At 38.7% G+C, this 18,022-nt stretch overlaps 1 protein-coding gene across 14 annotated transcripts in view; it reads right to left on the bottom strand.

Annotated features, from left to right (window-relative positions):
- Positions 1-2,467: 2,467 nt before the first annotated feature.
- Positions 2,468-18,022, bottom strand: part of LOC123506910 (RNA binding protein fox-1 homolog 3-like) — a 561,911-nt gene continuing 546,356 nt past the window's right edge. For 7 of the 14 annotated variants that reach the window (XM_045259305.1, XM_045259303.1, XM_045259316.1 and 4 more), the window contains 5 exons: positions 16,742-16,862; positions 13,279-13,345; positions 9,810-10,063; positions 6,274-6,355; positions 2,468-5,925 (listed from right to left, as the gene is read on the bottom strand). In XM_045259305.1, coding sequence (XP_045115240.1) covers positions 5,884-5,925; positions 6,274-6,355; positions 9,810-10,063; positions 13,279-13,345; positions 16,742-16,862 — 566 coding nt within the window. In that variant the 3' untranslated portion in view covers positions 2,468-5,883. The remainder of the gene's footprint in view (positions 5,926-6,273; positions 6,356-9,809; positions 10,064-13,278; positions 13,346-16,741; positions 16,863-18,022) is intronic. The other 7 variants (XM_045259311.1, XM_045259310.1, XM_045259307.1 and 4 more) reach the window with 5 other exon arrangements.

Consider the following 18,022-nt stretch of genomic DNA (forward strand, 5'->3'; position numbering starts at 1 on the left):
CCTGGAATATTCATGTCAACTGTAAACTACGTGTCTAGCATCCAGTCACATCCTTGGTGCTCACCTGGTACATTGTTGTTGTTATTATTATTATTATTATTATTATTAATAATAGTAGTAGTAGTAGTATTGTTGTTGTTGTTGTTATTACTATTATCATTATTATTTTCCCGACAGTTTTGTGGGATAGTATTGCTAGAGTACAAGGATTACCGTAATTTCACTGCACGAGTTCGTATTCCCATGCATGATAAAACATTTCATAAATTTCCGCTTTCTAAAAAGAAAGAATAAAAAAAAAAAATAAAGATAAAATTTATGTTAATTAAAAACTTCTCAACGTTACCAAAGTAAAGAAATTTAATTCAGCAGCCATAGAGACACATAATTATCATGCACGTCCATCCATAGCGCCCTGTTATTCACTTTCCTTACCCTGAGGTACTCCCCCCAACGGCATCTTGCATGTATATTGTATAGTTCCTATTGGTAGCAGGTGGTGTGTGTTACTGAATGCACAATACTCCCACACACGCCTCGCATAACTATCACCTTTTACCAATTATAGTCTGTATCCCGCCCATCACTTCCCCATCCTTCAGCCCTTCGTCCGTCCGTTTACTTCTTCTTCTATACTATTGTGAGGCTGTGGCTGGCCCACTTATCTCCTGTATCTCTGTTCACGATCCTTACACGGCGGAGCTGTGCAGACCCTCTCGTCATTAAGTGGGGTATGGCGGAGGGTTTGTCATTGCTTCATTGGTGACCCTATAAACACTGCCGGACACCTAGCCAGTGGTCTACCCTTCATGTGTTAATGCTAATCCCTCACGTATATAGCATTTTTATAGAACGAATGTTCCTTCCCCCCTCACTCTCTCTTCGGTGTGTAAAGATGAGTATGATCTTGTCTGCTACTCTCAACATTATGGCCCCTTTGTGACATAACAACAGGCATTTCTCGCATGTGAGTGTTAGGCTGCACGATGATCATTGTTCTGTATTACGTCATGGTCCTGAACACGGTGCCTATGGAGGGAGTAGAAGAGTCTAGAGGAGATATATATTTACTTATGATCAGTTTATAAATTTGTCTGTTCTTTTAGGCATCTGAGTAAGCAAAGTTTCACCATACGCCTCATATTAACCGGGAGTCTTGATTTTGAACCCTTGTCCCGACGTGACGGCCGGTTTGTAAATTTTGATATTGCATATCTTTTCTTTCTACTGTATTAAGAAAAAAGTAGTCAATGTTATTTTCTATTTTGTATATATATATATATATATATATATATATATATATATATATATATATATATATATATATATATATATATATATATATATATATATATATATATATATATATATATATATATATATATATATATATATATATATATATATATATATATATATATATATATATATATATATATATATATATATATATATATATATATATATATATATATATATATATATATATATATATATATATATATATATATATATATATATATATATATATATATATATATATATATATATATATATATATATATATATATATATATATATATATATATATATATATATATATATATATATATATATATATATATATATATATATATATATATATATATATATATATATATATATATATATATATATATATATATATATATATATATATATATATATATATATATATATATATATATATATATATATATATATATATATATATATATATATATATATATATATATATATATATATATATATATATATATATATATATATATATATATATATATATATATATATATATATATATATATATATATATATATATATATATATATATATATATATATATATATATATATATATACCTATATATATCAATATATATATATTCCTTTTTTTTGGGGGGCACCCTCGTTTTCGTCATTATTCACCTCATTCTATCTACCCTTCTCTCTACATCATTCTTGTTCTTCCACTTTGTCTACATTCTATTTATATCCACGTTCTTCATTCATTCGTAACCTACTTGAGAGAGAGAGAGAGAGAGAGAGAGAGAGAGAGAGAGAGAGAGAGAGAGAGAGAGAGAGAGAGAGAGAGAGAGAGACGGTGTGAAAATAAAGAACATGTAATCTTAAAAGAAAAAAATATTATCTTGATAATGGAGATGATTACAATGATGATGCTGCCCTTCAAAATATGAAAATATTAAAATTTCTTTGATGAAAGATACATGACTAGAAATACAATGATATAGCTGATATCTGACTTGAAGGTTTTCTCTTTATCTTCAATGCCCTTTATTCATACAGCAGGTCCTCCAAAACCCCTGCCAGTAGGTGCATGCCTGGCTCAACAGACACTGACCACTGGGATGTCCTTGTCCTGTGGTGGATCATACAGGTAATAAAATTATAAAAAGAAACATATCAAAGGATGTCTTTATATTTTATTTATTATACAGAGTAAACACAGGGCAGTTTTGTACAGTACCACAATCAGGTTGAAAAGGAGCAAAAAGTTCTAAACCTAGTACTCTTCCTGTCATTACTAAATATCATTACACAATAATACAACATACAAAAAAATGGTGAAGTTTCTTATATAATGATTACAAGAAATTAACACGAACGAAACATGTTCATACTGGACGTTACGGTACACTTATTCACCACTGTGCTCAATTGGGGGACTCAAAGGAGTTTATCATTACTTTTTAATTAATCTCTCTTGTGCGCAGATTCACAACACGACATAAATGATCCATTGTGCTAAAAAGGAAGACTTCACACCTCTATTGTCTGGTTTCTTTCCTGAACTGTGAATTGTAATGAACTATTCAAGCACTTCTCAAGTTAGGGGGAGGGAGGGAAGGGGCTGGGTTGAGGTTAAATATCTCACTTACTTCAATACCTTTCTCTCACTTTTTTTTTAATCTTTTATGTATAAACTCTGAGAGGAGTGTAGCTGCTTTCATACAATCAAAAAATTAGAAAAGGATTGCTGCCGTTTTTGATGTCGCGGTGAGCGGCTGACTGCAATGATAGCTGCACTGACGAAAACATGGCTGCTCTAGGCTGTCTACTAAGGACTATGAGTACGTACACATTTTGCTTATTCTCCATTATGTGCGCTGGCTCAGGGCTTCTGCCTTAGTCTAGGGATCCCTTGCGTGGCGGGTAAAAGCACAGGGATGCTGCCTGCCTGACACTGCCGCCCAGACACTCGAACTAACACCCGAGGGCGGCTTTCAAAACAATAATACAATATGATGGCACAGGAGACCCTAGGTGAAGGATATCTTTGGTCAGGTTGAATATTTTGTCTTGCTCTCTCTCTCTCTCTCTCTGTCTGTGTCTCTCTTGGTCTTCCTTGATCTCCTTCTCACTTTCCATGCTGCCACCATCTCTCTCAGGTGAACAAAGTACAAGAAACATTATGCACATTTAAACTAATAAAGTGACGGTAAAAGGTAGACAAAAACTAAAATTGTATATAAAAAAAGAAAAAGCATAGTACAGAATGGAGATTTGCAGATTGGATAAATACTGATATCTTTGGTTCTGGCAATCCCCATGTAGTCAGCTTCAGTTTCTCTCTCTTTCTCTCTCTCTCATGCACAAACACACACACACTCTCTCTCTCTCATCTACCTATGGACAAGTCACAATCTGGGATCTACAGACACATTCCTGAAAATGCTACCATAGACCATGTGGAATAAAACAAAAATAATGAAAAAAAAAAGGCAACATATTGCACCCTGTCACTTATTTGAAGTAGTATCATGCGAATAAGAAAAAATAATAACAATGAAATAAAAAAAGCACAACATGGCAGTTTCCAAGTCAATTCACACAAGCACAAAGAAAAGGGATAAAAAAAAAAAAAAAAAAAAAAAAAAATAATAATAATAGTTCACAGCAGAAAGAAACCTAGACCAACAAAACACTGCAAGGCAAAAATGGGATGGATAACTGCACGTCTTGGGATTACAGGCATTAAGGGAATGGCAAGTGATGTGAAGGGCATACCAGGAGGGGGGGAGTGACAGGGAAAGACTCAGAAGAAGGACAAGGGTGAGTGAATGAGGGAATGGAAGGTTGACAAGGGAACAGGAGTGAGGACTGGAAGGAAAGAACAGGTGAGGTGCAAGTGTGTTGGTTGGGGGTGATGGATTGAGCCAGTGATTAGTTACCTGAGGGTTTGTGTGTGTGCCACTGCTCCCTTCACTCACAACGCCAGACACACATACACACGGTGAAGAAAAGCCACTGGATACAATATGTGAGAGGGAGGGAGGGAGGAAGGGATGGAGGATGAGATTAGAATGATGATAATAAAAAATATAAAAACAACAAAAAAAGATAAAAAGTAACAGCTGTCAATGAGACTTCGGACACTGATGACACAATAATATCAATAATGAATACATTTGTCATTATTTAGGATGAGCATTAATGAAAACGGCTCACAGTTTACACGACTGATCACATTGCTACTGGAAAATGCACAGAGCAAACATCCACAAGACTTATCACTTTGGGCATATGGAGAAATTGATTGTGCTGTCCACCACTAAAAACACTTTGATTTTCAACAGCTTGGTGCAAACTTACAAATATTGTACAAGGAAAATAAGAATTAGCCTACAAAACAATGTACTGACCTAAAAAAAGGAGGTATATTGGAGAACCCACACAAGTTTTTTTTTTTTTTGTAATGCAAAAACATGACAGATGCGTTTTAGTTCTAGAGTGTGTAAATGAAACATGATTGTCTTGGCTACAATTGATATTTTCTACAATAATGAAAACTGACTGAAAACAAATAAACTCTTTGTGACTTAGTGACTACATGTGACCTTAGACGTGGGGTTCTGCATCATACAAAAATCTCTAACACCAACAACAGTTTATACAATGTCTTCAAATTCATGATGTTATGACATTGCATCAAGTATAAAATAACATTATATTAGAAGTGCAAGCAGTGCACTTTTGAGTTTTGAAAAATTAAAAATTCAAGTGGAAGTAATAAGGAGGATGAGATTCTATAGCTAATATCAATAGGTCTATCAGAAGTCGAGATTCATAACTGGTTATCAAGTTTACCTTAGAAGTGTAAACATACACTGTACAAGTATAAGTTATATGAGTCACACTTGTCAAATGTTTCGTTGAATACATTAAAAATGCACTATGTCATTTCACAAATTTTCATGAAAGTGACCACATCTACTCTCAACATAACAAATACTTCACCGACTCAGAAATTACCTACATGGGCTGAAACTGAGGTCTCCCAAATCGTCCAGAAATTCACTCTACGACTCTTCATACAAAATGGTAGAGGGAAATGGTAACAACAGCACAGAGTCATGTGTTGGTCAGGTTAGTGTGGGTGGCAACACACACCCTTCCAGCCCCGCCACCTGTTGTACACACTGGATGCCACGCTACAGCCACCTTTAAAGCACTCAAAATTTCCAGTCTGTCACACTAAGCACTTGCTGACCTGTTGCCAGGGCAGCCGGTGGTGGGCCCGGCAGCACGGTCACTAGAGGGCAGGCTGCCAGGAGGCTTCTGCTCTTCTCTAAGTTGCTGCTGTGAGACAGAGCCCTACAAGCAAGTAGAAGTGGGCTGTTTAGACAATCTTCAGGGTTGCCAAGATGAGTAGACTGCCGGCCGAGGGTTATGGCGGCAGTCCGTGGGAGTATACTACAATAGATGGCTGAGGGCTGGGAGCAGTCTTTTGTATAATTATACAATCACACAGATCAACATAGTCTTTAATGAGCAATTAATAACAGCATTGTCATGTTACTTAGTGAATGCACACTTGAGGTCCTCAGTACGGTGCAAAGCGATTGTAGCTGCCTCTGTAGACCGCCTGTGGAAGGGAAGCAAAATTAGCACAAGAATTATTAAAAGAAAAATGATTACTATTTCAAAATCTTCAAGATTTTTCCTTTTTCCAGCTTAACACTTTATTGCAAATTCAGGCAAGTTATTGTCATTTCTCCATATAAAAGTCATGCAGATTTAATACTGGCTATAACAAAATAATTTGCTCTCTACTTGAATATTAAAAAAATTCATATGAATGTTGCACAATGTCTCAACACTATAAAGAGCTGAGCATGCCTGAGCCACCAAAGGTGACCACCACACCCATGCAGTAAGGCTTCAGGAACATTTCAGCAGCACAACCAAACAAAGGCAGAGCGGTGGCACTCACCCCGTAGCCGGCCACTGGTCCAATACCCGATGCAGCGGCGATGTATGGGTCAGGGTAGGGCCTGTCACTGTAATAGATCGATCTATGAACGGGAAAAAAGAGGAAAAAAGTTTTCATTAGTAAGCGGGTCCTGGAGTACATAAGATGGTCAAGCTACCCGACTAGAGAATGGCAGGCACGCCGCAAAAACTCAGGCAATCAGCAGCTTTTTCTTTTTAGTTCCGGTGGCATGCACTGAGATATTAGAGATTTGTGAAACAAGTATTTCCAAAACTCCATCACCCAGCAAAAGAAACAATGCTCCCGTCTTTGGCATGAATAATAAAACTGTTACAGGTTGCTAGCAAAATGCATCAAATCACCAACCTTGGGGTATATATAGGGTGTAATGGGTTTAGCTCTTGTGTTACAGATCATAAAAACTTTGCCAGTCATGTTTTATGTGACGTTTTGACTGACAAGGCAACAAAAATTACACAAAGAGTCACAAACCAGCAAGTCAATGTTAAATAAACAAAAATAAAAACTAAGTATATATATATATATATATATATATATATATATATATATATATATATATATATATATATATATATATATATATATATATATATATATATATATATATATATATATATATATATATATATATATATATATATATATATATATATATATATATATATATATATATATATATATATATATATATATATATATATATATATATATATATATATATATATATATATATATATATATATATATATATTCATGAAAAAAAACAAAAACAAAAACAAGATTATGTATTTGGGTATGATTTGACAATACATTAAAAATAAACAATATAGAAAAAAACAAAACAAAACAAAACAAAAAAGCAGTAGTGCTGGTTTTCAGTATATGTTGGAAAGGGAGGTTGTGACAAAACTGATGACAAGAAAGTCTTAACACTGACTGGTACTGAAGACTGTCTAATTGTCTGAGTTTTTGGAGTGACTGTGGAAGGTGCTACCATCATGCAACATGCAATAACAAAAGCTACTGAAACCAAAACATTGGTAAGTCACAAATTTTATGGCAAAGGTGATTATGCATAAAAAAAAATGTACTGGTCCTACGTTATGATTAAAATTATGCAGAACAGGTGGTGAACACAATTTAGTTGAACAGCTATCTATACTTTACAGCTCCAAATCCACAGGGGCTGAAGAGATGGCATGTTTGTGAAGAAATCCTTTTTGCATAATTCGGTGATCATTAAAACAAAAGACAAAACAAAGAAAGGTTTTCAAAAGTCCATCTTCACCGCCCAAGTGACAATCAGCTCACACGCCCATGCATACAAACTTAGTTAAGGAGGCATTATCATCCATCATAATCATCCCCTACAGATTAAAATAATAATAAAAAAACAATGTATATAGTGCCGTGGTAAATTCTCCATAAATGGTACTGTAAGCTAGCTGTCAAGAAGCACACCAAGTGACATTACACTTCAAAGGAGGTGAATTACAAGGAGGGTGAGCGCAACTTTCCCGTGGTCCACCAACCCCAGCGTTATCATGTCCCAAACACAGCTACCTACTTACTGAGGCCACTCGATGGATACCAAACATTAAACCTCTATGTAAAACCTCAAGAGGCATAAGTGAGGAAGAGGAGTAAAAGAATACAAGAGTGCAGTCATTACAGAATTATCTTGGATGGTTACGGAAGGTGCTTGTGGAAAAGGAGGAAACAAGGAGGAGAGGAAGACGCACACACAACTCACACACACTTTGTGAGGCCACACACCACCGTAACCTTATGTACACTGTTCAGGAACACCGCTTACTTCAGAAAAAAAGTAATAGTAATATTCCAAAAAGCATGCATTCAACAAGGATCTGTCTTACCAAAACTGTCATCTATCTTATTTTGAAACAATCGTGGGCTCCAATTTATGCCAGAGGAAAACTTTCACGAATCACTGACGGTTGAAAATAAATTTGTTAAATTCATGGTGATCATTTCCCTCCACTGATAATTAAGTCACAAAGGAAATACACAATATGAAATATCTGGGTCACCATTAATGAAATTTGGATGAAGCTGAGACACACCCATTTCTTCATTATCAGGATTTCATTGAAGCAAACATCTATGAAAGGAAAATGTTGCCCAACTGATGACACCAGTGATGGGCATTTCTCCACTCAGCTCCCACCAGGCATTTCATGAATAGTCTTGGCACAGCTGTGGTCCCCTCACTCCTGTTCCTTGCTGCTGCTGGCTGCTCAACACATTGTGGAAGTTTACATCATATCACTAATTTGTAATATTCTGAGAGATGATCCATGAACATTTCACAGGTTGGCCTCAATCGCCTTCAGCCAGCTCATGTGTTTGTGTCCTCACATTTCAAAATTCCTCTTTAAAACCTCACTTCTTAACTTTTTACTTTTGTACTTTTATTTTAATCATTCCTTGTCTTCATCACCACAAAAATGAACTAAATACTTCAACAAACTCCATAAAAGAAATAAGCAATAAATCAGGAACTATTTCCATCACGTGATGAGGCGCTCGAAAACAGACATGTAATCTGTCATGCAAGTGGTCAGTTATTTTTAAGGGATAGAAAGGATAGGGAAGATGTCTATAGTATAAGGAGTTTAAAAGACTGGAAATATTGTAATCTATAGAGGTTTCTAAAATACACACATTCCAAATACAAGTAGAAATGATTGATGTGTGTATCTGTGAGGTACATTTCAGTAAAGAATTTCATACGCTAAAGAAGAAAACAAAATACGAGTCTTTCAGCTCATGGTGAAAATATCATCTCAAGCTATAAAGATGAGAAAAAGGCACTTTAAATGAATTGGTGAATATATTTGTTTGACTGTTTTTGTAGATCAGAACACATTTTCCTAAGGTGTGTTCCTTGGCATGAAGCAGCCGCGTGCACTGGATGAGAGGAGGGCACCACAGTGCTGTGGGTGTGTTGGTGTGTACAGAGGAGCACCGGTGAGCAGCTTGGAACGCTGCCTTACCACTGCATCTTGATTCATTTGGCTCAGAATGTTGTTTGAAATAAACAATAAATATAAAAGATGCAATATATATGATCTCAAAAAAGGAATTTGTTGAATCAGAATGAAATCCAAGGCACTCTTCATTGTCTCACTGTATCACAAACAGTTACTCAAGAACTGCCTGCCTGGCCATCAACGTCTGGGAGAGCACTGCCTGCATACACACCAACACATACTCATTTCCTTAAGAATAAATTGAGCAAGTTATCCTTCCTCACCCCCTTCTGAGCTCTCTGGACTTCAAGATTACTTAACACCACTTTTATTATCATGAGATTTCCCTGACAGAATGAGAGCTGGAGTGAGTGAGAGTGAGAGTGAGAAAGACAGGGAGGTAGATGCTGCCTGGCCAACCTGGCACAGTGGACCTGTGCCAGTAACAGGCAAGCACCACCCTGGGGCAGCACTGCCCTGTGGTATGGGGCAGCGCTGCCCCACCCCAGACTGGGGACTCACCCGGCGGCGATGGTGGGATAGGCGGCGACAGCGGCGGCGGGTTGGGCGGCCGCGGCAGCCACTCCATAAGCCCGCGCTGCGGCGGCGGTGTAAGCATTTGCTGCTGCTGCATAGCCTGCCTGTTGGGCCGTTGAGACAGAAAGTGTTGGTGTTTTAAGGAGCTGGGCAGCCGAGGCCCCAACGGCCGCTGGGGCGACCGCACCGACGGCAGCGGCAGACTGGCCCACCGCTGCTGCTGCGGCGGCAGCTGCTTGCTGTAATGAAAGGGGGTGGCTCCTTATTCATGCAGGACACACAGCCAGCGCAAGCATCATAATGCAACACTACGCCACTGCAGCGCCACACACCAAGACGCAACTCAGGACACTCTGTAAAGCCACAGTCCAACACACCACTGCCTGGTGGAGCAATTACTGCTTCACCAGTTCAGGGCATTTTCATGTTATCTTTGCTGCAATAACACCTCACTAATTTGTACCTCAAGGGATTGACAGGGCCCTACACTGACGGCACTCACTACAACACACACAAATAATAATAATAATAATAATAATACACCTATATAAGAAATTAAGAATTCCATCCTCCCCTTGATCATTACTGGGCCATTACCGTGTCAATATTCAGTAGGATAAATATGTATTTTCAATGATTACCTAGTTTAACTTGTAAAAACTATAATAATTATTTCTACACAAGCTCAACATGAGTAAGGAACTGTTGCCTGGTTATTGGAGGAGAGCTGAGACTATATTGGTTGCAAGTTTTGTTGGCGAATACTTTTGAAAGCTCCTGAGCAATTATATATATATAAATGAATAAATAAAACAAAAATAATAATAATTAACTATGTTGTTCACAAAACAACTATACTGCTGACTCCTAAAACTGTATATAGTGAGTGCCTAGCTAGGAATGGAGAGGTTAAGTGCATCAACATAAGCTTACTGATCCTCAAGCTAAAGTGACTTGGTGAGGAAGCTAAGTGTGTACATTGAACATACACTTAGAACTTTCACGTGTCATTATTAGTACCATACTGAATGGGATCCACATAAGGGCCTGGTGGAGGCCGGGCCACAGGGGTGGTGCCTCTTTAATGGGGCATAACACTGCTCAGGGGTGGTGGCCTCATCCACTCAGCCACCACACTCCCTGGCTGGACTTATGACACGTGTAGCTGTCAGTAAGAGGCACACCAATGTTGTCTTGGGGAAAGCCATACAGAAATGGCACACAAAGCAAAGGTACAAATTACTGTGTGACAATGTAACAAAACAAACACTTATAAGGTTTTAATGCTTTGTATCACAATTGTGATTTATAACCCTGGCAACTAAGAAAATTTTATAACCAAATATTCAAACTTATGGTTTCTTAGAATATTTAAAGCCAATCATCCAGATATATAACCTGATAATACATCATGTTGCACTGTGGGTCACCGGGAAAATAAAAGGTTAATAAAGGTCTTGCACAGAAAAAAGGAAAGAATAATCAAACACAAAGCAAGGCAACAGAGTTGAATGAGAAAGAAGACAGGATGCAATCAATATTTTGTACAAAGCTGGTTGCTAATGAAGTGAAGGACATTTGTCTACAAGTGCACAGTAATAAGGCAAGAGAATAATAATAATAATAATAATAATAATAATAATAATAATAATAATAATAAAAAAAAAAATAATAATAATAAATGAAAAAAAGAAAAAATCAATGCAAACAAAATTCAATCCAGACACAGATTTTCAGAAGAGCAAGAGAAGACACTGAGCTTGCAGGACTACAAGACAGGGAAACAAAAGGGAAATTCAGTACATAAGAGTTGCACCAACACAGCAGTGAGGAATAGATGCAGCCATGCCACTGAGAAGACAAGGCACAAACAATCATAAGACAGCTGACTTCTATATGACAACAAAACAAAACAAAGCCCAGTATGGGACTGAAAAATAAAAACAAAGCAAAGAACAACAATGATTTTAAAATATATTGACATCAGCTTATATGGTACATGAGTATGGTACTCACACATCAATGGACAGGTATGCACACCTTAGTCTAAAAATGTTTTACCTGAGTTAGGTGGATTCTCTTCCTGGGACACAGCTCTTGGAGAATGTTATGTTCTGGTATCTACTTAGGTGCTTAGGAAGACATGCACTCACTTCAATACTACCACACAATGAAATCTCAAATTTAATCGTAGGGATGCAGAAGCATGACTATGAAAAAGACAATATGATCTTGCAGACAAATCCAGACTTCCCCAAGGAACTCTTCCAATGCCAAAAAATCAGGATATGAAAAAAGCCCAAGTGATGCCAGCAGCCCGGAGGCTCAAGTCCAAGTATCTGGCAAGACAATGGAGGAGACAATGCAGCAAGAAGCAGAAGACAACAGGAGGAGCTTGTGAAGTGGTTAAGATGTGGTGGGCTGCGCTAGGCTGTGAGGTTGGCAGGCAGCTCATGCTTGGCCACTCCCTTTCAATGGACTACCACAGAATGCTAGTGCAATACAATGGCTAGAAAAGCAGGCTCTATCTTTTGACTCTTGAAAGGAGGGGGGATCTACAATTCATCCCTGAACATAATCCAGGGGGTTTTAAAAACTATTAAGCTGCTTTTCTATTCCCATTGGCATGTGAATTAAGAGAGGAACTAAGGTTGTACCACATTCCTTGACAATATTATGCAGTGTTCATTACATTAATAATAATAAAAAAAAAAAAAAAAAAAAAAAAAAAAGAAAAAGAAAAAATAGGAAGCCTGCACTCAGGAAATTGCCAGTGAAACCATATAAGGGTATATAAGAAAGGAGAGCACATATGAAACATTTCAATTAATGACACATAAATGGATACATTGCCTGAGTGCAGGATTATGTTAACTGCAGAAGTCTTCCAACACTACAGAGTTACGTGTTCTAAATAAATGGCTGAAGGATCCTCACAAATAGCAAGTATCAAGTGTACTATGATCCAGCTAGGAGAGAGAGACACATCCAGGGGGTGGAGTATATTGAGCTCGGGGAACTTAGTTAAAATGTGTTGCTGTTCCAAGCTAATGTAAGGAGGGGAGGGGGCAGTGTGGCTGGTAGCAGGAGGAGCCTATTGAACATTCACGTGAGTTAGTTTATCCAGGAGAGAGAGAGAGAGAGAGAGAGAGAGAGAGAGAGAGAGAGAGAGAGAGAGAGAGAGAGAGAGAGAGAGAGAGAGAGAGAGAGAGAGAGAGAGAGAGAGAGAGAGAGAGAGAGAGAGAGAGAATACATCTAGTACTTCCCTTGTTACTATGATGTTATGTCAATGGAACACCAACTTTCTTGGGCTAGTGAAAGTATAGCATGGACCAGGCAGAGGGGCCACCTCACCCCTGGCCAAGAGGAGAACCCAAGGCCACTTGCCGATCAGTTTTGTCAAGTGCGACTGAGTGAAAACTGGTAAAGTGACAAGGCTGCGCTTTCTACTTACTGGATTCACCTGCAGAGGAGTTGCCGTGGCTGCCTGGGCTGCTAGGAAGGGGTCATAATATACTCCGCTGGAAAAGAACCAAAAATTTGAGCACCACAACCAAGGGAAAGATCAGTTGTCCAGGATAAAAATATTCAATAATATACTCTCAGCATAATTATATACTATATGTATAGATATATACAACCAAGTTACATGAGAAGAGTGGTTTAAGTTAACCCTGATCAGTAAGGTTTTCATATTATAAGTTAAAAGATGCATTCTTTCTTTCTTTATATTTCAAATAGGACTAATGTGTCATATGAATGCCTAGGCAAACAGTTAATGAAATAAAAGAATAAAGGAGGATGGATTTCAATTTGCAAATGCAGGAAACATGATGGGAGTCAAACAGTGGCTGCAAGTATACTGACCAGACAGTGTCCAACATCTCGCACTTGGTAACCCTCCTTGCTATTAACCGCCGCCGGTCCACTGAGGGATCTTCATGAGACTTAACCGCTACCAACCAAGAAAACTCCTCTATTTTCTATCTGGCAGATGCTGGATGTGCCCAACCCAGCTTCACTAGTGTATATGAACTAGACAATCCACACGGTTTAATCCTCAAACCAATCACTACTTACCCGCGGCTGGGAGGAGAGCAATCCAGGTGGTCCTGATCTAGTCCCCAGACCACATTATTGGAATAATGGTCTGACAGGGTCTCCCATTAAGCCAAAGATCAGTGCTGGGTCTAGTTCAGTCAATGAGAAATCCTTAATCCAGCAACACCTATGAGGCGTTTTGCAAGACTTAAAGATTTGGGAAGGTGTGGTCTGGTGGGGCTGTCAGAGTGAGGTCTCAACGTCTGTCTCAGTCGTAAGTTTAGTTGACTATCTACCACCCGGGGTTAATCAGTGACTTATTAGTTCTCTAAAAAGCTCTTAATCCTCATGTGTTGCTTTAAGTGAAAGAATAAAATCCCTATTAATCTGAATGCAAAGTACACAGAGAGGGCACAGGAAGTTATAAACAATTAAAATACATTCAAACTTATTTCCAAAATCCCCAAGCATAAACCGTGCTAAATGCGTGTGCAGGATAAATCCAGAGCATAGCACACATTCAAGTCAACAACACAGAAAAAAAATCATCTACAGCTAGGTTGGTCTGTACGCAACATACTAATGGTGGCTCGCTGTAGTTAAGGAGTACATCTTGCTAAACCCAAGTTGTTTGGATGATTTCATGTCAGCCCATCAACTAATCGAGGCACCTTTTTACAGAGACAAATTAGAAGCTGAATTTTGTGAGGATGACTGTGCACTGACAGCAATCAGTTGAGGGACTCCCATAAATTCTACATCAGTGTAGGTGGTGGCTGGCCCAGCGCAATGCTCCCTTACTAGAGCCATAAGTAATGATGATACACAGCATTAGGTCCAAAAATAAACCTAGCAGTCAATGTCACTCCCAACAAGAGGTGAGAGGTTAAACACATTCCCAAGGTGTCAGCAGCATTATGTAATGATCTAAACAAAGAGTTATGTCCAAAAGTGAGAGTTGCCTCTGATGCAGGGCCAGAGGTATGCCAAGTGAATGAGTGATGGCTACAGCCAGGCTCCTTCATACTTTCTATTTTAAATATATATATATATATATATATATATATATATATATATATATATATATATATATATATATATATATATATATATATAAATAAATGTTTGCACAGTACAGTTTTTTTTTTTTTTTTTTTTATAGCCTCAATTGTATGTTAGACTAAAGTGTTACAAGAAAACCTATATATAGTGAATAGGTTGCTGGCTTGCTTAAATGTCTTGAATACTTGAAGTGTGAATGAAAAGAGACAGAGCCAAACCTTCTCTGTGAATGGACTTGTACAACACAAAGTGATGGATGCTTTAAGCTTCTAAGCTGAAGAATAGTACACTATTTATATAAAGTGATTATTCTGTCCCCCTTTGAGGAGGAAGTCCGCCCAGAACATATGCAGACAGTATCAGATTGACAATTTCTTGAGAGAAGGCAGTAATATGGTGGTGATCCTTCACTCACTTGAGGACACGAACCTTTAGTGTTAAAATCACAGAACATTCTTGAAATCTAGAGTTTTACACAAAGAACTGTACTGTGCAATAACTTTTATATATGTGTGTGTGTGTATATATATATATATATATATATATATATATATATATATATATATATATATATATATATATATATATATATATATATATATATATATATATATATATATATATATATATATATATATATATATATATATATATATATATATATATATATATATATATATATATATATATATATATATATATATATATATATATATATATATATATATATATATATATATATTCAAATGAGATAATTTTGAAATTTTAATGAATGGGATATATATCAATGGATCTACTGACGTATCTTTCATATACTGGAAGTGTATTGATACTGAACCTGTTTTCCAAGCAAATTTCAATTCTAAATTGGTAACAAACTTAGCTGTTAAAAAAGAGCAATCTATAGCTTACTTTATTATTTCATGTATGTACTTGAAAATTGCTACTTATTTCCAAGAGGTGAGGAGGCCAGTGTGTGAGCTGACTTGTGTGAGAAAACATAGCAGTCACTAATATTTTTCTCTGGGTGGCATATCCTCTGGGGGACACGAAGGCACAACTCTACTCACAACACTACAACCCCAGCTAGCGTGTCCCAGCAGTCCTGGTCACAGCCGTGTGTTGGCAGGCGTTAGTCTTCTGCATGGCACACACTTGTGGCCAGGATGCCCCGCGACAGCACTAGTGGGCCACACACCAGAGAGCAGCCAGAGGCATCTCCTCACAGGGTCCGACGATCCCTCTGCTATTAAAGCGGGGGTTCGTCTCCATTATGGTAACCTACCTACCCTTAGGGGGTCAAGCGGCAGACAGTGTGAGAAAATGACAAATGCTGGCTCGGGTGACTTACTGAAGAGGAAAGTATGAGGGATAGTCAGGATGGGCTGCAGGACACTCCTCAGGTAACACACAGTCTTGGCATCTTAGTCCACCCCTTGCTACCAAGACAAGTCTGGCTCCTCGGCCCCATATCCTGAGGTGCTCAGGATGGTGAGGTGCATCACAACAATAAACTTTTCCCTAAAATTCTGGTTTAGCAATGTGCCTTTCTATGAGGCACCAAGTGCTACGGCCACACTGACAACTGAACACTACGGGGCCGACAGGAGGCTAAGTGAAGATAGGTGGCCAACAAACAACACTTTGAACAGTGACTGATGAGGACAGGTGCACCAAAATGGCGGCAGCAGCAGCAGCAGCAGAGCCAGAGCGAGATGGCAACACCAATTCTGCCACCACTGCCACTGCCGTTCCTGTGTGGTGTCCTGAGGAGTGTGGCGCAGCTGCTGTTCTCGTCTGGTACTGAAACTTACGGTGTGTAGCCATGCAGAGCTGTGGCGGCAGCTGTTAGTGGGGTGGGATGACGTGCAAGGGCAGTGGCCGGATACGTCCGAGCCCTGCCACGCTGGATCGCAACACCTCGGAGGGCCGCCGCTGGAGGCATGCAAAATGATCAACATTCATTACAGGCACAACTCACTTCAGACGGCAGGCACGGGACAGCAGCCTCTCCTGGTTCCAGAGGCCCGAGGCTTGCCAAACACGCTAAAGGGACGGGCTATGCGGGTTCCTGGCTCAGACACCACACCAAACCACTGACACGGGAGCATATCTCTTGCCCTCACACCTCCCATTAGTCTTTGGCTGCTAATGGGAGGTGCCTAAGTCTGTGAGCCTCTGAATTCTTAGCTTTAATCTTTCATGGGCTACTGTCTTTCTCACACTATAGACATTTGTGAGTTCTGATAAGTACACACACAAACCTATATCACATAAATCAACATGATTAGAACATGCATACTCAATATCTATTTACAGCTGTTATCTGCCCTCATGGATGTATACATGGAGCATGAGCAGCCCTATGAAACATCCAGCACAACATTGTGGCATTAGGTCTTGTTGAGCTGTTAGGCTTTGTTGAGGTAAAGTAATTACCAATACAGGCGTCCAGTAGCGTACATCTCATTACAGTTCATTATCAAGTTCTAACAGATGCCTTTCCACTCCAGAGGCAGGAGAAACAGTTTTAATTGCACACTCCAAAACAGACAAAACAAAAATATTGCATCAAAGCTCAGCCTAACATTAACTTCTGCATCTTTTGCCAAAGTAAACCAATGTAATATAGCAAACACACAAACACACGCACACACCCTCTAGCATTGCCCCTGATGCCACACTATACAACCCCAGCTGTGGTGCCAAACGTCAAACATTCCCCCCGATGCCTCCATGTGAGTGGCCCTAAGTGTGGTGTAACAGGCCCTGGGTGGTGAGTAAGGTAGCCTCGGGCATCTGGTGAGGAGAAGACTTGCTGCCGGAGCCCATACTTCCTCCAGGGCCAAACACTAGCCAAGCCTTGAATCACAATCCGACATACGGTGCAGGCTGCTACAGGGGTTGAGTGCACTCTTCAGTATGTAGTAGCTAAGATCCATGGGGGGTTGCAACACAAAAACAGTCCATAGAGTGGAGTCAGTAAGGGGGGTCACCATCAGTGCGACAGCCACAATGAGCGTGGCTGCGGAGGGGGCCAATCCACGCAGAGGGAAGCAGTCCAACCCAGACAGATGAAAGCGTCATCTTAAGGT

The sequence above is a fragment of the Portunus trituberculatus genome, chromosome 21 (genome assembly GCF_017591435.1).
Source record: "Portunus trituberculatus isolate SZX2019 chromosome 21, ASM1759143v1, whole genome shotgun sequence".
Lineage (NCBI taxonomy): Eukaryota > Metazoa > Arthropoda > Malacostraca > Decapoda > Portunidae > Portunus > Portunus trituberculatus.